The sequence below is a fragment of the Brassica rapa genome, chromosome A09 (assembly GCF_000309985.2).
Source record: "Brassica rapa cultivar Chiifu-401-42 chromosome A09, CAAS_Brap_v3.01, whole genome shotgun sequence".
NCBI classification, from domain to species: Eukaryota; Viridiplantae; Streptophyta; class Magnoliopsida; order Brassicales; family Brassicaceae; genus Brassica; species Brassica rapa.
In genome coordinates, this window is record NC_024803.2 from 26410576 (window position 1) to 26436162 (window position 25587).

General features: G+C 31.3%; 4 protein-coding genes and 1 long non-coding RNA gene across 6 annotated transcripts; 1 reads left to right on the top strand and 4 right to left on the bottom strand.

Annotated features, from left to right (window-relative positions):
• Positions 1-390: 390 nt before the first annotated feature.
• On the bottom strand, positions 391-1296 carry LOC103840265. Its single transcript, XM_009116764.3, has 2 exons — positions 784-1296; positions 391-686 (listed from the first exon to the last, which is right to left on the bottom strand). Exons 1-2 carry the CDS (start codon positions 1047-1049, stop codon positions 572-574), a joined length of 381 nt encoding a protein of 126 aa, XP_009115012.1. The 5' UTR covers positions 1050-1296; the 3' UTR covers positions 391-571.
• LOC103840264 (protein PHLOEM PROTEIN 2-LIKE A9) lies at positions 795-2629 on the top strand. 2 transcript variants are annotated; one of them, XM_033279786.1, is made up of 4 exons: positions 795-967; positions 1389-1897; positions 1977-2068; positions 2158-2629. In XM_033279786.1, exons 2-4 carry the CDS (start codon positions 1820-1822, stop codon positions 2573-2575), a joined length of 588 nt encoding a protein of 195 aa, XP_033135677.1. In that variant the 5' UTR covers positions 795-967; positions 1389-1819; the 3' UTR covers positions 2576-2629. The 2 variants fall into 2 exon arrangements, with proteins under 2 accessions (XP_033135677.1, XP_009115010.1); XM_009116762.3 differs by lacking the exon at positions 795-967 and adding an exon at positions 1022-1104.
• LOC103840263 (phosphatase IMPL1, chloroplastic) lies at positions 2549-4640 on the bottom strand. The gene is made up of 9 exons (XM_009116760.3): positions 4244-4640; positions 3995-4062; positions 3779-3912; positions 3590-3678; positions 3456-3513; positions 3332-3384; positions 3039-3251; positions 2846-2947; positions 2549-2770 (listed from the first exon to the last, which is right to left on the bottom strand). Exons 1-9 carry the CDS (start codon positions 4538-4540, stop codon positions 2672-2674), a joined length of 1113 nt encoding a protein of 370 aa, XP_009115008.2. The 5' UTR covers positions 4541-4640; the 3' UTR covers positions 2549-2671.
• A 113-nt stretch (positions 4641-4753) lies between these two features.
• Positions 4754-9711, bottom strand: LOC103840266. Its single transcript, XM_009116765.3, has one exon. It carries the CDS (start codon positions 5535-5537, stop codon positions 5268-5270), a length of 270 nt encoding a protein of 89 aa, XP_009115013.1. The 5' UTR covers positions 5538-9711; the 3' UTR covers positions 4754-5267.
• A 12060-nt stretch (positions 9712-21771) lies between these two features.
• On the bottom strand, positions 21772-25587 carry LOC117128108. Its single transcript, XR_004451286.1, has 2 exons — positions 24069-25587; positions 21772-24036 (listed from the first exon to the last, which is right to left on the bottom strand). It is a non-coding gene; the product is annotated as an uncharacterized LOC117128108 (long non-coding RNA).

A 25587-nucleotide genomic window follows, 5' to 3' on the forward strand; every position in this document is an offset into this window, starting at 1 on the left:
AAGTAACACTGTTCACTTCTTCATTTTGTAGCAAGAAATGAAGTAGGGTTAGAGCAAAACTTTCTTCAAAATGAAGTAAAAAGTGGAAAATGAAATGTGGTTGGAGATGGTCTAATTACTTAATTCTGTAATGTTTTCTTCATATTTGCTTGGCTTTTGGGCTTCAGTTTATTGTGTTACTCTTCTAAAACATCATATATGATGAAATGGAGGGAGTATAAAATTTTTTATTTTACAGTAAAAAAGTCTATAAACTCATACTTACTCCGGAAAAAACATATACTAGAATTCTACTTTTTTGAAAATAAATTAGCATATTAGATCAAAATTAAAAATTTTAACAGATTTAACAAATTTTAACAAATTTAAGCCAAAAAATCTCTAGTTAAGAAGTCGAAACCCTCGACAAGGATCAGCGGGGGAGAAAGGATTTGTATTAATTTCTCTTAAACTAACACGAGCATAAGAAATACATTAACCAACAAAACCATGCAAAAACTTTATTCGGTTCAAGCTACAAATTCACAATATCTTCAGCAACCGGTTTTCGATTTGGTATATGATTGAAAAATTAAGCTTTGGATAGATTAAAGCTGGGTGGAATAAGAGAACCGGAAGCCTTTCTGCTTCTTGCGAGAAGACCTTGCGTAATTGGAGACATCATTGCGTCTGTTGGACTTCTATACCTGAGAAATTAATAAAAAAATATAAAATTAAATCACTGTACCGATCGGTCTGGTTTTGAATTGGGTCAGACCGGTTATTTCACTTAATCAAGATTACCTCTCTGGGTGCTTGAAAGCTACAGGGACTCTGAGACGATCCGGTGTCACGATTTTCTTCATTAGATCGTTGATGGAGGCTCGTGGAGGAGATTCTTGATTCTTGTCGGTTTCAGGGAACGGCCGAGGCAGCGATTCAGAGTTTAAAACGGTGACTTCGTGGTGGTCGGATTGAGTTTTGGGAGGTGAGTTCAAAACGGTGACTTCGTGCAGGTTGTCGGATTGAGTTTTGAGAGGTGTTTCGATATTGGGTTGTTGAGACTCCATTTTAGAAAGAGAGATAAGAGTGAGAGACAATTGGGTTAGGACAAATAACTTGAGTGTAAGTTAGCTTAAATAAGTAAAATGGCTGATAATATTACCGTTAATTGAAATTGAGGTTGCAACGGTCGGATTCTAGCACTATCTAAAAGTCTGTGTTATGTAATAGTTTGGTTATTGACCGTTTGGAAAGTTTTTTTTTTCTAAATGAATGTGCGAAATGTATTTTGTGTATAGGGAAAAAACAAATCATCCGATGAACTTTTGAATTTTGGCTTACTTCTTTGAGAATATTTGTATAAGTAAAACAAATAAAAACACAATTGCTGTGATGAACGACTCTAGGTGACAGAAGATTACCCCAAGAAAGCTGTTTCGTTGGAGCCTCTAGCTCAGAAGGAATGGGACAAGTCTAGTTCGAAAGCTGCTGGTAAAACAACCGGAAGCGACAAAGTGATTGATGATTGAGAGAGTATGCGAAGAAGAAATTAATGTATAACAGAACAAATAACACTGTCAAAGTGTCAGGTGGTTTTAGAAAAGTACATTGTTTGTTTCTCAGATTCGCATTTGAGATTAAGTGCAGCAAGCTGTGGATATATGCTTTGCCTTTCATTAGCTGTTTGTTCAAGCATTTTTATTTTACTTTGTCCCTCGTCCAACCGAAGAATCGCTAAAGATTTTGCGTAAATTACTAATTCTCTTTCTTCTGTCACAATCTTTCTTTTATATTTGTTCTTCTTTTCTTTTCCTATATAAGTCTCGTTTCGAGAGATATGTTTTCTCTTTTTTCAAAGCCAATGTCCTCACAAAAGAGTTCGCATTACAAGGCAGACTCCAAGATGGAACTCGATGTAATACATAATAAACTACATTCCGATTAAAATTGCTGCTGATATTGCTTGTGATTCTTTTTCTGTTAAAATTGTGCAGACCAATAGAAAAGCATGGATTTTTCAACCGAGTGATCTTAACTTCGTTTGGGGAGGTGACTCAAGATATTGGGTTGTCCCTAAAGAACCACGGTTTATACCGACTAAACCGATGAACAAACTTTGTGGGTTACTAACTAATACCAAAAGTCTCAACTGATTCATTTGACTGTTGGTTTTAGGGTGCCTGCTGAGCTGAAAATGGTGAGTTGGTTAGAAGTAACCGGTTCGTTTGAGGAGACTGAACCCGGGAAAGCATACCAAATCGGTTTCAAAATCTCCTTTAAACCGGATGCTACCGGTTGGAACGGAGCCCCACTCGTCATGTCTGCTAAAATCGGAAAGAAGGGCAAGACGGTGTGGAAAAAAATCAAATCTGTTGACCAGAACAAAGGCGGGTCCGAACCGGTCAATATACCTGACGAATCTGAAGGCCAGTTCGAAATCTGGGTTAGCCCCACAGCGGATAACCAAGACACCAAGCTTCAGTTTGGTCTGTATGAGGTGTGGACCGGACGATGGAAGACCGGTTTGTTGATCCATGAAGCCTTTGTTTCAACAAGTGTAAGCTCATTGTTGGAAACACAAATCTTATTGTAACTAAAGTTCCACCGATTATTCATATAATATAATAATGTAACTCAAAAGAGGTAAGCCATATAGCAAATGATACCTTTCTTGAACAAAAGCAAAGACTTAAAGTTCTGTATGATAATCTTCAGGCTTGAACCATAAGGAGAAATCGATTCCTTTCGTCTTCAAATTCTCAGTAGCTGGTGCGATTCTATCCAGAAGCTATAAAACCAGAGAACATGTTAAGACTAAATATCTCTAAAGCATTACAGATTTAAAAAAAAAGCATTTTAAGACCTTGGAATGAAGAACGCCGTTGGACACCAAAACGGACCTATCGAACACGGTAAACTTCCCTCCATCCATTCGAGTCACAGCTCCTCCAGCTTCCTCAACTATCTGTGTTCAAAAATTTCAGACATGGATAGATTTAAACTCAACAACATTAGTAGTTAGTTTGGTAAGAAGAAGAAAAAAGCAAGAAGATTACAAGAACACCAGCAGCCATATCCCATGGCTTTAAACGGTACTCCCAGTAAGATTCGGCAATCCCGAGAGCCACGTGACACATGTCGACTGCTGCAGCACCGAGCCTTCGCACTCCTCGGCTCACATCAGTGAACTCTTTGAAAAGCTCCATGTTGGTACTCCATGCATCATCATGTTCGTATCCAAACCCTGTGATAAGAAGTGCTCTCTCCACCTACACTCGAAACCAACGAATATCATGTGTAAGAAGATCAAGATGTACAAACCAAAGGGTTTCCAGATTAAGTAACTTACAGCATCGGTGTTACTGACATGAATTTTCTGCCCGTTACACAAAGCTCCACCGCCTAAGAGGTGAACTAGTTAGACAAATCTTAAATAAATAACCTATGAGCATAAATAAGTTGTCACATTGTACCTGCAGAAGCAGAAAAGGTTCGAGTGTTCCAGCACATTGGACCACCAACAAACTCTACCTACCATCATGAAGAGTTGTTTGTTTGACTTACTTAACCAAAGCATCAACAAAGAGTTAGTTTGTGGAATGTGTACCACAGAAGCAGCAGCTGGATTTCCACGATAGAGAACACCAACAGAGACAGCAAAACTGGGATATCCATGAGCAAAATTGGTTGTTCCATCTATTGTGCATAAAAAGGAAGAGACTTTTTTAAACTCAATTCTCACTCTAAAGCAAAACGCATAACATGAAGAAGAGAGAGAGAGAGAGAGAGGAAAAACCTAGAGGGTCGATGCACCAGAGGTAATCAGAAGAGGAATCGCCGATGATACCTCCTTCCTCACCAAGGATAAGATGATCACTGAAATTCTTTTTCACTTCCTCCAAAATAGCAGCCTCGCTTGCTTTATCAGTACTGTACCAAAAAAAAATCACTTTGAATGCTTCAGGTAATCACAGATAGAACCTCCTGAATGTACACAAGCACAGATCCTTACTCAGTTACAAGGTCACTAAGGCCTTTATAAGTGATATTCCTTGGCTTGTTTACAGCTTCCATTACCACCTTACAAAACAAATCACAACAAACTAAAATAAGTCAAGTTTAATCACTTCAAGTTTGTTTTTCTGTTAATTCCATGAACCCAAAAAGTCTCATCAATGGTTTTTTTTTTTTCTCAAATCAGTTCTACAATAAAACAAACAACAAATCGGATAACTGTAGTTGAAAGAAATGAAATTCGAACCTCTGCTCCGGTTTTAGCGGCGGCCTCGACGACTTGAAGGAGCTGTGCCGGGGATATAGGTCCGGTGGTTTTAGCTCCGATTCTGGGGAAATGCTGCTTCTGATCAGACAGAACAGCTTTTGTTCGGAGTCTTGTCGTGGAGCTGTTAGACGAAATCGTTGAACACAACAACCCATGTCGGGAATCTCTGGTTACTACTGCCCGGCTTGAAAATGGGTTTGTCAGAGGGAGAGATGATCTGGATAAGTGAGAGACTCTCATTGTCATGCTTCCCGAGAAAATTAGTAACCTTCCCATTTCTCTCTTTTGCTTATCGCCGCCGGAGAATCACTCCAAAATGGAATTCTATTTTGTGGCTTTTAGCTTTATTTGTAATAATATCAACGTGGCCGAGTGAGTGGATGGAAGAGAGTGATAGTGTAAACAAAAAGCTGATAGAAAAGGAAAAAAAAACATGTGTTTATCTGAAAATATTGAATTTTTGTAGTGTAAAATACTAAAACAAAGGTGTCGTGTGAAGTTTCTTCTTCATCCTCTCCCAACAACGGAGAACAAAACGTATTACATTAAACAATAGACCTGTGATCATACGTTCGTAGTAGAGCGAGCGTAAAGCTCTTTGATTCTAATACTTACACAAGACAGAAGCAGCAATGTTTGTAATATTCTAATCATACAAATCCATCAGAAAGCAACATCATCCCCAACTACAGAGCTGAATACCGTTACAAGATTCAATCATTGCAGACTGAAAGTTTCATTGCAATCCACCACAATAGATTCTTGATTTCCCTCCAATTTATATAACCTCAAACCAATCTAAAGGATTACTTTGCAGCTCAACTTTTGATCCTCTCTTAAAATTATCCTTCACACTCTCTACCATTTGGATGTGGTAAAAAGCTTCCCTCAACACACACAAACACAAAGCTGAAGAGATCAAATATTCAATCGAAATTCACTAAACCCTAATTCCAAGCTCACCAGATCCAACAATGCCAATTCATCCTCTCTCTCTCGTTAACTAAGGCTCAAAGTTTCTCTGATGGCGAGAAAGACAGAGAGATAGTGAGAACTGGGCCTCCTCGCACTGTTTCCGCTTCAAGCTGGTTCCCCCGCTTGAGCAGAACGACCTCACCGCCTCATATTCCTCAGGGCAAGCCTCCCCCACCACGCACTCCGCCAACGCTTTGTTCAGATGTCTGCATCCAGACCTCCGCGCCGGCCCTTCCGGCATCCGACGATGGCACTGCAACAAAGCTTCCTGCAACCGATCGCATGAAGAAGATCTCATTCCTCTGATTTTCAATCTTTCGTCTCATCGCTCACCCAACTCATTTATTTTCAACTCATTAGTTGGTTTTGGGCTTTTTGTGGTGTCAGCCCATATCTCTATATTATTAGAACCAAGCCCACTTATTAACATCAATTTTGTGCTCAGCTCACTAGTGAAAGAGAAACTTGCGTGATGATGACGACGACATAAACATAAAGGCTCTAAATTTTATATATTTTATTAAACTAACTAGATGATAACTCGCGCACGTAGTAAATTTTTATAATAACTAGTGGTTTGTCCGTGCTACGCGCAGGATGCTTGCCATTTGTATTTTTTAACAAAAAGCATTTGTCATTAGATTCATTTGTTTTAATTCGAAAATCAACGTTTGTAGTTGTTTTCTATGTTGACGTACTTCTTTTTATTAGTTAAATTATTGATCGGTTAATGGATCCGCTAGTTTTAAAGAAGCGAGATTATGAAATTAGTTTAGTGTATGGTGGCAGTGTGTATAATACAAAATGTATTTTGTATTTGTTTACATGCAGTTCAGGATTTATTTTAGTGCTAGTTTGAGTTTAAACGGAGTCGTGTTAACCTATTATTCAATGTTCTATTCATTCCATTAAAGAAAAGTCATACATTTAACACAAAATATTTAAGATTATCAATAAAAAATAAAAATCTGAGACAATGATCTTGTTGTTATGGATAGAACCGATATACCTATTTAGTCGACTAATATAACCGGTGGAAATGGGAGATCCCTGGTGGTAGCAGAGGTTTTTGATAACGATAACTCCATACTTAAAAAACCCGACCAAAGATCACATTCATATAAACATTTCTTCCACCAACAACGGAGATTTACCTAGTTATATAAATATTCGCTTATAGAAATCTACATATTCCCACCAAATTCTAGAAAGTGCCTTTTTCCGTTTACTCAGGTTTTGATTGGTAACCTTGCTAAATGGTGGAATGACATCTTAAACGCGATTCTGCAAATATTTTACTAATAAAAAAGAAGTTGCAGAATAAAAGAAAAAAAAACTAAAACACAAAAAGTGTCATTAACTGACAAAGTGAGTTTTAGTTGGTTATTTACAAAATTAAGACTTTCATATTATTAATTTATGTGATAATACCATTTTAAAATTTAAATAAATAGCAGTAATTTTTTAATGCTAAATAGTTATGTTGTATATAAATTTATTCTATAATTTGTTTTAAAATTTATAAAATGTTAATCTGTTATTAAAACGTATTGAATAGCAAGTAAAAATATTTATAATAAAAAATAAAGTATGTTTTAATAAATTTAAGTTATTTTAACATTTTGTAATAATTAGTTTAATTATTGATATTTGTATTTTCTTATAACAAAATAAATACCATATGAAATATTTTAATACATTTATCATGTATTTTTTCAGTCTCATGATTACATGAATATTTGATATCATCTACAAAATGATTATGTCCGCACATTGCTGATTTGTCATTTTTTCTATAATTTTTGGCTAAGTGAACAGTTTTCTTAATTTTATATATTTTAATAATAAACAGTTTTGGAAACATGATAATTACCATATTTCATCTATGCAAATATTTGATATTATCTTATTTATTAATGTATTAAAATTTCTATTTGATTTTAGGTGAATCAATTATTTTAATAAATAATTGAATAATATTTTATTAGATAATAAACATTTTTAAGAAAATATGATAATTATCATTTACACAACTATTTGATATTATCTTATTAATATTATATCAAAATATTCTTTTCTTATATGTCATGAAAGGATTGTATCTATATTTTTGGTAATAAAAAGTTTATATATTTTTGAATTTAATATAAGGTCATCGATAGCATATACAATTTATGATTTTAATTTATTAGGGTTTAGTTTTAAAAAAAATATGTTTTCTACTAATTGTAAATTTTGCTAATATGTGTTACCACAAAAGCTCATATTTATGTGCTACCAAATGAATACTGGATTACATGTCGTATGGGAAATATATAGAAAAAAACTTGCAAAGAGAAAAAATGAATATTTTAAAACATAAGAGGTCTCCTAAATATTTTGAAAATATTGGAGGAATTATTTTTTATTGAAAATTATATTTTTGTCTATAAGATAATTCTTTTATATTTACTGTTGTTATTTGAAAAAAAATATTTTTTCTATTATAAAAATTTAAGTACTAAGATAAAAATATTTTATAATTAAATATTAATCAAAAAAATTCTTTAAAGAAATTTTTAAAAATACTTTTAATATGTGAATGTTTTAAAAGTTTTGACTCAGTAATAAGTATATATGTTTTGATAAAAAAATTTGTCATATAGAAATAATTTGATGTTTGATTGAAGCCTTTCGAGAACATTTAAACTAATAAGATATAAACTAATAAATATGCGTAAAATAATTAGACCCGCATGTGCGGGCAAAACACCTAGTTTACTTATATATATAAGCATGAAATAAAATAGTCTTTTGGCTCTTTAATAAAATTTATTTTGGTGATTTTCCTTTTTGAGAGTTTTTTTTTGTGGGAAAAATTTATATTGTCTATTTGGAAGAGTTGTCAATAAACAAATATATACATATATTAAAATAAACAGCAATACAAAACGACTGCAAAAAAAAAATATACTACACAAATTAGTGCTTTGTATTTGTATTAGTGAATATTAACAGTCTGACTTTATCAGTTGGATAGTATCGTCATTTTTGAGCTTGCTCAGAAGCTATCGATGTTCGTCATCAGATATTTTCAACTCTTTACGCAAGTCTAATACCAAGACTTCTTTCTCCTAAGTTGTCAAAATGGTACAGCCAATAGAACCTATAGAGGTAGTCGTCATGAGACTAACATAACCTTAATTTTCAAACCTTCATCTCCCCACCAAATTCTCTTAGTTAGACATCTACATAGCCACCATTTGATCAAATATCTCTTAACTCATATTTCAACTGCATCAAACCATTAACAAATACTCTACAATTATTCAAGTGTTATTTAGTGTGTTTGCGTGTGTTTTTCTAAACTGAGAGGTTCAGGAAATGGAAAAAAAAAGCAAAAGATGATCGCATGAGCTTCTTCCTCTTGAACTTTCTTGGACTTGAATGGCTTGGATCCGTACTACAGATCCCCCGAGACTCTCCTCTGTTTGTCTCCAGAGGCTCCCCATTTTGATATAGGACAACATACGTAAAGTTTATTTCTGAGCAATAGAACACTATGAACATTCGAACGATGAGTTTTGGATGTTTTAGCTCTCCGGGTATTTTTCTGCAGGAGTTGTTAAGAGCTTGAGTACTATTGTCTCTCTTCTTTATTTACTTCATTTTGCTTGAGACAGAGGATCTCACTCCTGGAGAAATTGATGCCAAACGTCTAAAATGGTTTCTATTTTCAGCTCCTTTTTAACTGATGCTTCATACTTGAAGCTATCAGTGCCAACCGCAGCAACTACAGGTGGCGTTGCTATTTACCTCACAAATCTAAGTTTCGAAAAAATCACCATAAATTAGTGAAATAAAAGAAAAAATATTCCTATTTAACTTTACTGCATCAGCTTTTTTATATTTTGACGGATCATACCTAGCTTGAGGAAGATGAGGAAGGTTCCCAAATAAAGAATACAACATTATCCTTGTAATTTGATTGCCTTCTTATGTATAGATTTCCGTATGCTTTCCTATAAATGAAAAGTTGCTCAATTGATATGTTTCAAAGAAAATGTTATTGAGAAACATTAAGAGTCAAGTATCAACTGGATTCTTTTGCATCAGATTGTTTAGTTGGATGGATTCAGTTCACCAGAAACCTCCAAAATATGAGTGAGAAGTTTTCCATATAACTCCTCCTGTTTGAATACATGAAAACCGAGAAAAACGAAACTCAGTGAGAGAACTTGTGAATTGATTAGGAACATCAGATTAAACATGAATAGAGCTAAAGGACAGAAGTAGAGTAGTGAGTTACCGGGAGAGTCTATGTAATTGTTCCACTCAGAAACACGGTCTTCTTTACCCCACTGTCATTTCACGAGCTTCTCCGAGTACCATCTGCATAATAAAAAGTAAAAGATGCAACTTTATGGTTTTGAGATTTATAGAGCAACTAAAATATTATTTAAGCATGTGTGAGCGACAGTGAAACCTTGAATCAAAGGGGAAAAAACAAAAGAAGATGTTTCTAAGTTGATAATGTGTACGCAATAACAACATATAATATGAATTAAGCTTTATTATGCGTACCTTTTCCGTCTGCTAAAACCATATAAGCTCGCCGCTTTTCTTCAGGTCCCTGGCCACCCAAAAGCATAGCAGACATGTGACCATCACTTGTTTACAACGGAGAGCCTTCATATCGGAAAGTGCTTCGGAATTATTTCTTGGATATGCTATCAAGAATTTGCAGTCGGCTTATGTAATGATGGTGGAATCCTGAAAGAAATTTGAAGGGATTTCGTTTTGTAATTAATTAATTGGTGGTGTTTATTATTGGAGTTGTAACCGAGTCGGCGTTGAGACGATGAAGACGAAGTGGAAGAGTCAATGCGATAATAATGAACATTAGGGTAAGGCCAGATGAATATGGGCCGTTTTGTTTTTTTAGCAGCCCATAATTTTCAAATTTAATCTATTTTGCGTAAAGATGGAATGACATGGCAAAAAAGAAGTATCTAATTGGATGATTTTTCTAGCTGAGGTGGACACTCTCTCTATTGAGGATATGCAACTTTTAGTATAGTATAGATATTTATTTATTAAGTGGTTTTAACATTTTGCAACACTATAATTTTTATCGATTATATAATGACGAATACAAATGTTGGTCTCTTAAATATATCATTGTTGTTAAATAGTTAACATGTTACATCTCATTTTAGTTATTATTAAGACTTCATATACACAAAAGAAAATTAAGTTTTGCAGCTGAAACAACTCACCAAAACCAAATAGGCAACATCGATTGTATAATAACGAAAAAGAGAATTAGGTTTTCTGCTCTCGATTTGTTTACTATTGACTTTCCATAAGTGATTTCATTATCTACCTCTATAAAATTGTGTTTTCGTTTCCGTCTTTGTTTCATTGATATGAGTTAAGTTTCTTTTCTTTTTTTTTAACTTATTCTATGAATTCAGTGAATTATATAAGTGTCAATTATAAAAAAATAGACATCTATAAAAATTTGTTTCACTTCAGAGACATATCTAAGACTCAAAAGTTTGAAAAAAAAATCACTGAAAAACTATATTAACAGGTTAATGTTCAAATCTAATATATCAAGTTGTTATAGAATATAACTGCAGACTCAAAATATAAATATTTGTCAAGTATATATTCACCAGCTCGGTCTAAAAATCATCTAATTCAAAAACAACAAAACAAATTACTTATTTCACCAGTCCGGGTAATATCTGAATCCGAACGGATAATATCCAAATCCGAATGGATAACCGAAGATAATCAAGCATAAGTATACTTAACCATATATTTCTAGTTTACTTCTCTCATTTTATTCAAAATATTTATATTAATGATGCTTATTGATCAAAATTAGATAATATACATATAATTATGGACAAAATCATTTGCTACTCACTTAAAATACATATCAAGCTCTTGCTTCGTGTATTAACAAAACTTGAATCTAAAATTTCAAAACAACAACCAAATTATTGTCTTTCTAACCTATTACTAGTTTAGTCTTTTAAAAATTAGAAAACCAGCTAAGTTAAAATATAATTTAAATACAAAAAATTTAAACAATGAATAATTTATTTATTTTTTCTTCAAAATTTAAATATCCGAACCCAACCCAAAATATCTGAAGTGTACAAGAGAATCATTCTCGTAATAACATGTGGCTACGAAAATATGTTGTAATGCTCCAAGATTAATATATAGGGGATTCATTACTTTATAAAAAATATTTTAAATTTTCGTAAGATTTTTATATTTTTCTTAACAGATTTTTGTTATAATTTAGATAAATATTAAGTTTATAATTAAAATTGATTTATCATTAATATCTTTATTGAATTAATTAAATTTCAAAGTTTTCTAATAGCATATTTTGTGAATAATATTTTTCAAATATTTTTATTTCAATTTTTGTAGAAATATTTAACTAATTTTACGAATTTTAACCCATTTTAATGGTGAACTAGGGCTTTTCCCGGCCACCCGCCCTAGTTTGATTTTTACTTTTTTTATAAATAAATATTTATTTTGTATATAAAGTAATATATAATTTTTAAATGTACATATTTAAAAAGGAAATTCCTCTTCGCGAGCTCGACTGTAAGGCATTCCTGGAGAGAGAAACGACTAGGAAGCATTACTCCTCTTTTCATTCCGTTAGTGACACTTTAAGACCAGCAGCCTATAAGAAGGTGAGAGTCACAATTGCTTTCTCAATTGACACTGCACCAGAATCTACCACCCCATTCATTGAGTATCTCACCTCACCTCCAATGGGTTGTACATTGAAACTCAGACTTTCGAGAACAAATATTGGACCGAGAACAAAAAAAGGGACAGAAATCCATAAAGTTTAATATGAAATTTCTAAACACGGTAATTTTATACTTTATATCGAGTAATTTATTTTGTTTTTTCACTACAAGAAAACACAACTTTAACAACGAAAAATAACGAGGAAAAAAGTTCTCGTAAAATTACATCGTCTTTACTAGTATCTTACGAGGAAAAAACAAATCAACGTAATTTCGTCGTAAAATAACGACAATAAAGTTTCGTCATAAAAACGACGCAATTTAACGTGGTTTTTACGAGGAAACAAGGTTTCGTCGTAAAGTAGACGTAAATAAAACGAGGACTTTACGGCGAAATATAACATTTCTGTGATGGAACACCGTAATTAAACTAATTAAGGAGCAAGATCTCCCACTTTTTTACGTCTATTTAGCATCGATATCTTGACAGCACCAACTTTTTAGTTGTAAACACGTTTTTTGTTTCGGCTAACTAACTATATTTCCTTCCATACCCTCGGATGAGAGAATCGGGAATAAATTGGTAAGCCTTCATCAAAGTTACACCTCGTGGACGAATTATTGGTGGAGAAGAACAACATTTGCAAGAAGAACACATCAATGAGTCGAGGAACCTGAACAACAAACTGATGACATCCTTTTCATTGATCCGCATAATCGATACTACGAATGAAGCTGTTGAAGACGAGTTTAATGAAAATGATGATGTTTCTAGTGATGACGAGAATATCAATGATGTATCTGAATGGTGATGTATTTTTTTAAATATGATTTACTTTCAGACTTGATGCATGTGTTTAATTTGTTTAATCATGAAAATTAAATTATATAATTTTATTTTGAGTAAGGCAATTGGGGATTTGGGGTTTGGAAAGAAGAGATTGAGATTATAAGTTAAGGAACTTGGGGCTTGGGGCTTGGGGCTTGGGATTTCAGGTTATAGGGATTAACATATCTTCCTCGTAAAATCTTAGTAAAAAAGCACGGGCCTTGTTATTTCCTCGTAAATTAACGAGGTCTTTACGACGAATTTTAAAAACACTTCGTCGTAAACTACTCGTAAAAAGAAAACGTGGACCTTGTTATTTCCTCGTAAATTTACATAGATTTTACGACGAAATTAAAAATGCATGTGTTTAGTTTGTTCAATCATGATAATTAAATTATATAATTTGAGTTTGTGTAAGGCAATTGGGGGTTTAGGGTTTGGAAAGAAGAGATTGAAATTATAAGTTAAGGAACTTGGGGTTTCGGGTTATAGGGATTTACATATCTTCCTCGTAAAAATCACAGCCTTTGTTATTTTCTCGTAAATTAACGAGGGCTTTACGACAAAATTTAAAAACACTTCGTCGTAAACTACTCGTAAAAAGAAAACGCGGACCTTATTATTTCCTCTTAAATTTACATGGATTTTACGACAAAAATTAAAAATGCATGTGTTTAATTTGTTTAATCATGAAAATTAAATTACATAATTTGATTTTGTGTAAGGAAATTGGGGGTTTGGGGTTTGGAGAGAAGATATTGAGATTGTAAGTTAAGGAACTTGGGGTTTGGGGTTTCGAGTTATAGGGATTTACATATCTTCCTCGTAAAATCCTCGTAAAAAAACACGGGCTTTGTTATTTTTCTCGTAAATTAAAGTGGTCTTTTTGACATAATTTAAAAACACTTTGTCGTAAACTACTCATAAAAAGAAAACGTGGGCCTTGTTATTTCCTCGTAAATTTACGTGGATTTTACGACAAAAATTAAAAAATACATGTGTTTAGTTTGTTTAATCATGATAATTAAATTATATAATTTGATTTTGTGTAAGGCAATTGGGAGTTTGGGGTTTGGAAAGAAGAGATTGAGATTATAAGTTTAGGAACTTGGGGTTTGGTGTTTCGGGTTATAGGGATTTACATATCTTCCTCGTAAAATCCTCGTAAGAAAAACACGGGCCTTGTTATTTTCTCGTAAATTAACGAGATCTTTACGACGAAATTTAAAAACACTTTGTCTTAAACTACTTGTAAAAAGAAAACGCGGACCTTGTTATTTCCTCGTAAATTTACGACGAAAATTAAAAATGCATGTGTTTAGTTTGTTTAATCATGATAATTAAATTATATAATTTGATTTTGTGTAAGGCAATTGGGGGTTTGGGGTTTGGAAAGAAGAGATTGAGATTATAAGTTAAGGAACTTGGGGTTTGGGGTTTTGTGTTATAGGGATTTACATATCTTCCTCATAAAATTCTCGTAAAAAACGGTCTTTGTTATTTCTTCGTAAATTAACAACGCCTTTATGATGAAATTTAAAAACACTTTGTCGTAAACTACCCGTAAACGCCTTTACGATAAAGCGTGGGCCTTGTTATTTCCTCGTAAATTTACATGGACTTTACAATGAAAATTAAAAATGCATGTGTTTAGTTTGTTTAATCAATTATATAATTTGATTTTGTGTAAAGCAATTGGGGGTTTGGGGTTTCGGGTTTCAGGTTTTAGGGATTTACATATATTCCTCTTAAAGTACTCGTAAAAGAAACCACGGGCCTTGCTACTTCCTCGTAAAAAAACACAGGCCTTGTTATTTCCTCGTAAATTTACGTGGTCTTTCTGACAAAAATTAAAAATGAAAAGGCGGGCCTTGTTACTTCCTTGTAATTTCAAGAGGATTTTACGACGAAATATAATTCCATATATATACCCGAACAAACTCACTTCTCATTTCGTGGTCACTTCCTCTCCTCCTCCTAGCAAGGTACTCATCTCTACTTCCGCTCTAGTTTAATTTAGGTGGTTAGTTTAGGGTAATTAGTGTTGATTAGGTGGTTAGTGTAGGGAATTTGTAGATAGGTTTATGGAATTTGTTGATAATATTGGATGATGATTTTTAAATGTTAATTAATAATCTATTTATATGTTTTCTTTTCAGATGGTTAATAATGAAAATTAAATTTTTTTTTCAGATGGCTAGAAAGAACAAATTTACAGGAGATGCGGAGACAAAATCCCGTTCCAGAGCCACCCCGCACACATGAGGATGAGAAAGAAGCAGAGAGGAGGAGTCAAGACCTTTTCCAGGAGATGCAGAACAACAACCCTTAGTTTTTCCTTCTTCTTTTTATTGTATTATAAATTTGAAACTTAAATTTATAAACTATTTTTTATATTGATTTATTATTTACATTTTTAATAATTTTGAAATAAATTTAAAAATAAATTTGATTATATTTAAAATAAATAAATAAATAATCGAAGAAAATTTGTAGCTAAATTACGTCTAATTAACGAGGAAATTGAAAAATTGTTAGCGAGGAATTTACGAGGAAACGTTTTATGTATACTTTACAAGGAAACAATTTACGTGTACTTTACGAGGAAAATGTTTACGTGTTTTTTACGAGGAAATAGTTTACGTGGCTTTTACGATGAAATTATTGACACTACTTTACGACTAAACCTTTCCTCATAACTTTACGACGAATTAGCGAGAAAATACATGTTACGACGAACGATTAACGAGGAAATGACTTTTGTAGTTATTTCGTCGTAAACTCTATTTTACGACGAAATAACCACGAAAACCGTCATCGTTATGCATGCGTTTTCTTGTAGTGTTTGACCCTTGATTTCTCATAAATTATCGTTATGGAGGGATAAATAAAGATATTCTGGTTTGGATTTTTATATTTTTGTTTTTTTCTGCTTAGAAATACTACAAAAACGACTGGGGTACAAAATAACTAAACTAATACATATGTACGAATATATTAATTTGTGTAATTACCCTGAATTGTTGTGGTTTATATCAAAGATAGTTCTAAGTTAAAGTTATGTACATCAATGATACTAGACTTAATATTTGAAAGTGAAGAATAAGTAATATATGTATATCCCAATATATAAAAGAGATTGAACCAGAGCATTGAGGCTATCCATCTCAGCAAATTAAATCACCCAATCAGATGTATTTCATTTGCCACGTCACTGGCTTCCTTACTTGGAATTTACACTAACCTTTCACGTTCATTTGTCTCTTTCACTTCTCCATCGTTGTTGCCAATTATTAATGAAAATCTCCGTTTCTGATCCATTCTCAATCTTTTCTTAACTCCTATCTTGATGAGTGAGCTATCTATCTTTCTACCTCCCTTTGTTTCTCTTCTTATATAAATCATTTTTAGAAAATTACTTCGATTCTTCACACCTGTTCAAACCTCAGGTGAGTCTCATGCTTCCCTATAGTTCAATGACAACTCACCAAACCATTGGATTCGGGATTACGCTTCCGTCTGATTTACAGGCCTCCAGCCGCTTCATCTCTCTCCTTTTCCATGTAACCCTAAACCTTCACTGCCTTTCCAAATCTCAGGTGTAACTGCTGTCTTCCATACCATGCTTCATCAAAATGTCTACATGACTATAACAGAGGAAAATCATCCAGCCTGTTCAATATCGATCCTCTCTCACTATATATTATGTTAACATAAAAGGGTAATTTCCACCTTCTTCAAAACTGGTTTAGTTGTGGTTTTAATGTGTTATGTTATACTTCGAAATACAGGGGAAGCAATACGTCAGCTCTCAATCATTACTATGCTGGCTGGAAAGGAGTATTATGATAGTTCCGAACAAGTAAGTTATCCTTTTGTTACCTTCGATTATATTCATTCTTCATCCGTGCAAATGCGTAATATTTAAGTACATTAGTTTCAGATTGTATTTTTGTGTGTGCTTTCTTTTTGTCGTCTACCCATCTAGGCTAAATCAAGTGGAGAACAGACAAGCCGATCCTCCGAGGAGCATCTCCATCTGTTCGGGTCTGATCTATATGGGAGAAAATATAACCTCTGGTCCTTACATCGTTTGCTAACATGTCTGCCCGGCCAGTCCGACTTCGAGGAATATGAGATAGTCTCACATCTTCGAAGTCATCCTGTAACATCTGGAACACCTCGATCTCTGTCGCGAATGCTGGCCAGTCCATCGGGTTTGTAGTCATATCCACTAAGTCCAAGCAGTCCGTCTCAAACCGTACCGAAGTGATCCTTATGTCTCTCATATATGAGGCTGCCTAAAGTAACCCTTCCATCTCAGCATGCAAAGCTGTATGTGCTTATCACTGGTGGTTCTTTTGACTTCTAGTTTCCTTTTTGTCAACCCATCAAGTTTAAGGAACACAATGCTACAAAAAACCTTAAAATGCTAAAACCAGTGGTCCAATGAAAATTTATTATCTTATAACATTTGCAAAGCGTGGTAGTTTTGAAAGAACTACTTTGGTTTCAGCTGAGCCCAAAATCTTATTTTGGAAGAAGATTTGATAAGGAGCTCACAATAGGATGGTAGCCACTCATATACAACTCCAGAATTAGATCTCACAATCATATACAACTCAGGTAGCCACTCAATTTGATAGTAGAACATTTTACTCTGGGTTTTATTCCTATGATGCTATTGTTGATGACTTCTCAAGGTTTGGAGCTTAGTATCTTAACATTTTTGTTGGGAGATTACATGGTAAGTGTGTGTCTCACATCAGACCATCTTATGTATTTGACTATTAGTTTATAAGTTTTTTGGTATTGTCCTAAAAATGTATTTTTCCTGTCATGTTGCAGTTATCGAGGGTTTTATATGGGGTATTTTTTCTGCAACGATGACTAAATGGAATAAGATCTCAATCTTATTTTTCGAGATCGCCAACACCATTGTTAAAGGCGCAAATCTTATGCATTTTCTGTCAAAGATAGCATCACACATTTAAGAGATGATGTGTTACCATCATATGGTGTACAAAACCAATATCAAAGGATCGATATGGATGAATTGTGGAGAATGGTTGCTACAGACTAAAGGGAGCTCCTACTTTGAGAATATTTCTCTGTTGTTTATGTATACTCTTCTCACTGTTTTTCTATATGTGGCCTGGAGATAATCAAAGCTATGTATCGCGAATAGATAATCTTTGAAGATCTTTTCCTGGAGAGGTAGTGCGTTTCAGGTTTGCGTTTTCCTTAGTCCGATGATACAATGTACTCGATCTTCATGATTGATAAACAGTACACATATGTGTCCTGAAAGCATTACAAGGAGAGACAATTTTAAGTCTAACTATGGCAGACACGAAACAGAGTTGGGCATGTAATAACAAAGGCTTAACCAAATAAAATAAAAAGCATCAAATATATTCCATTAACTATAAGCCAAATATAAATAAATAAACATGTAAAGATAGAGTAATATAGATTCAAATGGAAAAACAAAATTTAAGATACTATATCAATCATAAATATCCTGTTAGATAATATCTGTGACAAACAACAACCTACAGATTTCATATAGTATGTTAAATGTTTAAAAATGTTTTTTAAAAAATAAAATGAAAAATTGGAGTTTGAACCAATTTGCGAAATTGTATTTACCTTCCACAATACGATTAGATGAATATATAAAAATACACTACACAGAAAAAAATTAAACCAAAATATGCAAACGTTAAAGACAAAAGATTAACAAGAAAACATAGTTAAACTTAAATAAAATAAAGTACATAAATTTATAAATAATTTTTATCATTTCAATGTAACTAAAACAATTTCAGTTAATTAATAACCAATTCAACTAATACACCTAAAAGATCAAACATTATTCATCTTAATTTATTAGTGAACTATTGCTAAATTATAAAATATAAAACATCTTTGTTGAAGTAAACATAAAAGTCGATATAAAATTGAAATAAATTCATATTCCTCTCCGAATGAACTATTTCATGTTCTGTAAAAATACTCTCGGCTGAAGTGGTCCAACTCAGTAAAAATACTCTCGGCTGAAGTTTTTGGCAAATGAAATTGGCGGATATACATTGGTTTACTGGACTTTAACTTGGAAATGAAAAAATAAACAAAGAAATAATTAATATTTTATATTCAAATACTCTGATAAAATTATATATAATTCATTTAATATATACGAAAAAACCCGGGCGGGAAAATCTCTAGTAATAGTAATTACAAATTGATTTTCTTAAATAATTATTACCATGATTTTTAGTTAAAATTAGATTTAGGAAAATGTATTAATTAAATAGAAAAAGACAAAAAAAAATCCTAAAATGTAGGCTATTAATTATTTTAGTACATTAACTGAACTGAAAAAGGACAAAGGAAACTTAAATTTAGAATCATTAAATATATTAGGGGCATAGAAGTGTAAATAAGTTTCAAATCTAAAGGGTAATTTTACTTTGTACTTTTATTTTAATAAGATATAGATGATAATTTATTTAAATGTAACTATTTTTAAAAAATATATAATAGGTTAATAATTAATTTACCAATTTAATATTCTCTCATATTTAATTCATATAGTACTTCTATTTTAATATAATATAAATTATAGTTATAAATTTCTAACAAATAGCATAGAATTGTTTTTGCCTTATTATAAAATTTTAATTAACATTAATTTATAATAGTATTATATTACTAACACGAAATTAATTAATTAATTATTTATAAACATATTTAAAAATATTAGTAGAATTTTTGTCAGATTTTGTTTCTCAGACGATTTTGTTACTACTAAAAAAATTAAAATTTATAGTTTTATTACTAATATCATTATTAAAAATATTAAGATTTTAGAAATGTAATATATTTGATTGTTTCATGTAAATAATCAATTATGTTAAAGTAATTATTTAAATAATTTTATTATGACTTGTCAATAGTAGGTAAAAATAATGAGTATATTTTAATAGAATACATAAGCGCAATCGATCATCTTCGGTGAAATAAAATAATGGTTCAATTTAATATTAGTTGAAAAACAAAATAATTGTTAGGAAGATCTCTAAAATCCTCCAAACAATAGTATATCAGTTCTGTTTTCCATCACTATTCTTAATTATTATTTTGAAGGCAATTACATGTGGTGGTTAGACACCTTAATCAACATATAAAAGGTTTTTTTTTTTCAAGGTTGTTTAAGAAAAGTGGTTACCGATGTGACTACTTACCTGCACATTACTTAGTGATCAAGAAAGTTTTACTAAGTGACTGGTCACGTTATGTTTGATATACAATCACATTTCTTGCCATTCATTCCTCAAAAAAATTATTGTTTGTCGTGGATGACTTTGTTGAATATACTAGTTCTCACTTCTCTAACTTCTGTAATTGTACAGTGTTAATTAATATTTAACTAGGTGATCCTTTCGGTACTCATCCACGAATATAATTTATAAAATAAATGTATTATAATAATAGATTGATATTTTATTTTTCGTTTTAAATTATTTATAATTATTTTGTATAATTTCAATTAATAGTATTATATTGTATTAGTTAGACATATGATTTTGTATATGTAATATCTAGTCAGTACGGTTATCATTTGGGTATATTGAAAGTTATTTATTTTTTTGAATTCAACTATAATATTTTTTGTTCTAAATAGACTAAAATTCTGATTACTTTATTTATTTTGCATTTTGATTGATTGTTGTCTCAGATATGTAAATATAGTTCAGTAAGATTATGTATAACAAAATATATATTGTTTTGAGAGTGAAATAGAAAAAAAGTGTTTGATTTAAAATTAAATGAATATAACGACAGTATTTTGAAATCTCATGCATATATAAATTTTACAAAAAAAAATAATATATTTATATTGTAACAACTGATTAATAACTTATTTTTCATTATTAACATGTTTTGAGTCATCTGATAATTAAAATTATAAAATAAAGAAAATATTATTATAAAATAGTATATTATTATTTTAGTTAGATATTTGATTTTGGATATAATAAACTGAATTAGTTGAATTACTCATTTTGTGAGTATATTAAACTACATATATTATTTTAACTTCAAATTGTAGTGTAACTATTTTTGATTATAATAAAGTTAATTCTAATTATTTTTATTTATCTAAGTATATTTTTGCAATATTATTAACAATTTTTTAAAAAAAATATTAGAAAAAATAAAGCGAGGATTGATAGGAAATTGCAAAGATGACCAAATTGAAATATTTTATGTTTCTTAAAATTATGTGTTAAAGGGAAGATTATTTTGTGTATTAATATTAAGACTATTTTTGTGAAATTTCCTTCTTCTTTTTATATGAAAACACATCATATATAAATATATTTTCATTTAAAATTTGTTTTTAAGCTTTTTAAATGTTTCCTTTATTATTATAATGTTCTTAGAAAAAATAAGACAGAAACTAAACTAAAAAAATCTAATTAAAATATATTATTAAATTAAAAATTAGTCTGGAGTTTAAATGAAATTTTTATTCATAAATTCTATCTCTATATTTAACTGTCATAAAGACTAAATTGAGTGCAACACGTAGGAAACTGATTTCTCAAAATAATACTATAAAGATACATAATTTTTCTTTATCAGCGTTAGAAATCTTTGTATTAAAAGTCCAAAACTTAGGTCAAACCAACATCATTTTCAATAAACTGCGAGTAGTGTCCGTCTACTATTGTTACGAGATCAGAACTTATATTCCCACAAAATATATACTAATAGTGTGAATTGTGATACAGATTACAATGTTGTTCTTCTGTTAAGCAATTGCATATGTTTTTTGTATTAAGACTTTTTGGTTAAAAGCGTTAAAATTATGAAGCCATACGTGATAAAGTTTCTACAGTGAAGTAATACCTACAAAAAAATTCAAGCAATAGAAAAGACTGCTGCATATTACAAACATTCATAAAAAAAATTAAGGAGTATACAGTTTGCATAGATAATTTTGTAAAAAGTTCTAAAACATACTATAAAAGGGCGTTGTACTTATTGTTTCGACAAACCACTAAATCCTTACGAATGAACAAAAGACATAATGGATGCAAGTATAAGTAAGGAAATTAATATGCATGATCTTAATACAATCCATATATCGATCATGTGTTCTCCAGCTCCAAATGAAAGATCTTGGAAACAAAGGCTGGAGTTGGCGAGTTGTTCTTGTGCTGATTAACGCAGATAATCTATACCAACCACTGGTTACTTGTGTCACAACCTATATTATAGAAGGCTTGATCCTTAGTCAATGGTACATGCATGATATTGTAGACGTTTATTTCCGTTGGTCCAATATATAATAAAGATCTTCCAAATGCCAAACAAGAAAAAAAGAAAACAGTAATAGTGTGGAAGATTGTTCTTAGGTGTTTCTGAAACCAAGTATAATGATCGTTTCTATCTTATTAGATGGGGGACTATAAGACCCAAACTTCTATTTCAAAATAAGCTCCAGCTTAATACGTCCAAGCAAGTTTTCTCTATTAGTTCTCATTGCATAGCAAACACAACGCTTAAATCAAAATATTGTAGCAAACTTTTCTATTATTTGAGCTGTTTGTAGTAAGTAGTAACGTGTTGAATAATAAGACCTGATGTATTGGATAAACAATAAACACTTAACTGCCAATGTTTTAAACATTGTTAAGTTAGAATCAAAACAATATTTTGTTTTTTACTTCTTAAAAATTGAAAGTTTGACAATCATATTTTTCTGATTCTGGAATCTTAAAAATTACTAATAAGATGGATACTAATGCGTCTTGTCACCAAAATAATACACCTTCTTCTTTATTATCACTTGATATATTATATGAATATATAATTATAAAGCTTGGCATAGGTCTTGGCAAACACAGTCACATGTAAACGCGTTCCTACCAACAAACATGAGCTTGTGGACATGGTCATATATATAAACAGTAACTAAATCATATATCACTGTTGCGTCATTGTATATATGTAATTATATATATCATATAAAATTAGATACATATATGCGTATAGTTTCCAGAACTAAGATGTAATACACCAAGCATGAATGATTGAAGACGCTCGTCCAAAAATAAAATAAAAGAAAAGAATGAATGATTCGATTTATAAGGGGATCCCGATTTATAAGGAAGTAGAAGGATATAAGCAAATGTATTGTTACCTCTAATGATAACCCAGGGAAGTCGTAAAAGTCGACTGGAATCGTTTTTCTTAAGAAGCTTAAGTTCATTGTTGGTGATTTGAGTGAATGAAGCCGCAGGATGATCTGGTACCACTATCTATACACTTATACACACACATACATGCATGCATCCATGAAAAAGAGGAGAAAACACATTTTTAACACTAAGATTATATATGATCCAAATGTTAGCAAAAAAAAAAAAAAGATTATATATTATTTGAGAGATACATTGATATATGTGGAAGTAAATTAAATTATCATGTGTATGTATATATGTCGTATGTAGCGATTACCAGATCATGCTGGCAGCTTCAGCCTCCCAAAACCAACATAGAAATAGATCCATCTAGATATACAAATCTCACATCAACCCTAGCTATATACTCGAAACTTATTAATTAATTACGGAAGATACAGAGAATATGAATTGCTATCCAATGATAATTTTAGTTATCAGAAGTTGGGTTTTGAGGGGGAGGAGAGAGCAAAACATTAAAAGGAAAGAAAAGAGACGACAAGTGTCTCAACTTGTAATCGTAATCGAGCATCTTCACACCCACACACACATTTATATACACATATATATTATTTAAATAGTAATACACGTTAGACAGATGCTTGTTTTGGATAAATGGACCACAGATGATTATTACCAACAAAAGAAATGGACCACAAATGTGTATTAAATTTGTTATATGGTTATTCTTTATTAACTACCATGTGGACAAGTGGCTTAAATGATGAAACCTTTAACACCTTAACATTGTAAAATATGTCTACATGAGTTGGCTATTTACAATAATTAAATGTCAAAACTTAATTTCAATCTATAACTAGATTTGTAGTAACATTGTAAAATATGACTAGATTTGTAATAGTTGCAGTATTTCCAATCTAATTCATCAACATTTTAAAAGGAAAGAACTCATTCAAAATGAAATTAATAGTATACCTAATCAAATCTTTTTTTTTTGACATCTATACCTAATCAAATCTTATGCTCAAAATCACTGTTTGTCAAAAAGAATTTTGGATTTCGATCGTCAAAGAATCATTTAGATATCGAAAATGTTAATTGAACAATGTATCATATATGAAGTATACATTGAAATCATTAAATTGTGTGTAATATATAATAATATTTAGAAGAAACAAAACATAAGGATGGATGAGGAAGAGAAGATGGGGTTTGGGAATTAATGGCTGAGACAAATGAAAAGGATACGACCGAATCCGAAATCTCCGTTGCATGCGTCTTCTGTCTTATTGCATCTCCTCTTTCTTTGTCCTTAGCCCTCGCCTAGGACCCTCACCATCCATCCAACATGTTTCACACATATATAAACAACTTACATCCTATATATATTTATAAATTACTAGGTGAAAACTTATATTCGTCGCACTAAAACTCATATTTAAGCACTATATTTCAATATTCAAAAATAGAATTAACACGCAAGTTCTAATTGTTCTAAGGCTAAAAAGTTATAATAGTTCTAGCGACTTTAACGAAAAAAAATAGTTCTAGCGATAATCAAAATGATATATCGATATCGTAGTGGCCATTTTGAGTAACAAACTATAGTTTTCTCTAACATAATAAACTATATAGTTAGTTCGATGTAAAAAAAAAAACTATAGTTAGCGGGCAATCATTTTCATTTAGATTATAGAGATATACATGCATGTTTTTCTGCCTAAGATATACATGCATGTTTTCAGATCGAATTGTATTAGAGTTGAAATATTAATTTTTAAAATAAAATTAATATATTAATTCACTATTGTTGATCACATTTTCTACGCACAAAATAACGGTCGATTTCGATTATCATTATTAATCACAAAACTGACCATGTTACGGCTACAGCATATTTGTACACAATACTAATTAGTGATGACAAGTGTATTAATTGGATTCGCTAAAAAGTAGTAATATATCGATGTTGGTGTGACAAGATTGGTTGGAAGATGGGCTTGTCTTGAGCTAATGTGTTGTCATTTGTCATCTCCGGTGTCTTTGTGTTTTACATATGAATTGAACATTTCCAGTTGTACATAAAACCATTTTTATTCCCAATTTTACAAGACGCCTGCAATCTTCTTACAAATAAAACCTGAAAGACAAGGTTTTGAAAATCGGACCGGATATCAATTCAACATTGTAACTGGATTAATTATTGGATCAGGTTAGATTCAACCGTATTTTAAATTTCAATCTGATTTTAAATTAATTAATTAAATATATATATATATATAATTCTTTTTATAAAATTTTATATCATTACAAGAATCTAACTAAAATTGATACATCAATAAAATAAAAACTTTAAAAATAATATAAAATAATGAAAACTAATTTAATTTAGAAACATATTTTTGAAAATATGATTCTTAAATTTTAAAATTTTAAATATATTTTTTTAATTTGAATTTGAGAAAACTGGGTTTTAATATTGAATCGGGTCACCGGTTTCACCGAGTTTGACTAATTTTTTACCAG

Bases quoted from the DNA above. Each gene is read 5' to 3' on its own strand.
- LOC103840265 (XM_009116764.3), bottom strand. From the start codon at position 1,049: ATGGAGTCTCAACAACCCAATATCGAAACACCTCTCAAAACTCAATCC. The intron at 687-783 runs GTAATCTTGATT...TTAATTTCTCAG, and splicing joins GCTTTCAAGCACCCAGAGAG to GTATAGAAGTCCAACAGACG.
- LOC103840264 (XM_033279786.1), top strand. From the start codon at position 1,820: ATGTTTTCTCTTTTTTCAAAGCCAATGTCCTCACAAAAGAGTTCGCAT. The intron at 1,898-1,976 runs GTAATACATAAT...AAAATTGTGCAG, and splicing joins ACTCCAAGATGGAACTCGAT to ACCAATAGAAAAGCATGGAT. The intron at 2,069-2,157 runs GTTTATACCGAC...TGTTGGTTTTAG, and splicing joins GTTGTCCCTAAAGAACCACG to GGTGCCTGCTGAGCTGAAAA.
- LOC103840263 (XM_009116760.3), bottom strand. From the start codon at position 4,540: ATGGGAAGGTTACTAATTTTCTCGGGAAGCATGACAATGAGAGTCTCT. The intron at 3,679-3,778 runs GTTTTTCCTCTC...TATGCACAATAG, and splicing joins CTGGTGCATCGACCCTCTAG to ATGGAACAACCAATTTTGCT. The intron at 3,252-3,331 runs GTAAGTTACTTA...TTTCGAGTGTAG, and splicing joins ATGTCAGTAACACCGATGCT to GTGGAGAGAGCACTTCTTAT.
- LOC103840266 (XM_009116765.3), bottom strand. From the start codon at position 5,537: ATGAGATCTTCTTCATGCGATCGGTTGCAGGAAGCTTTGTTGCAGTGC.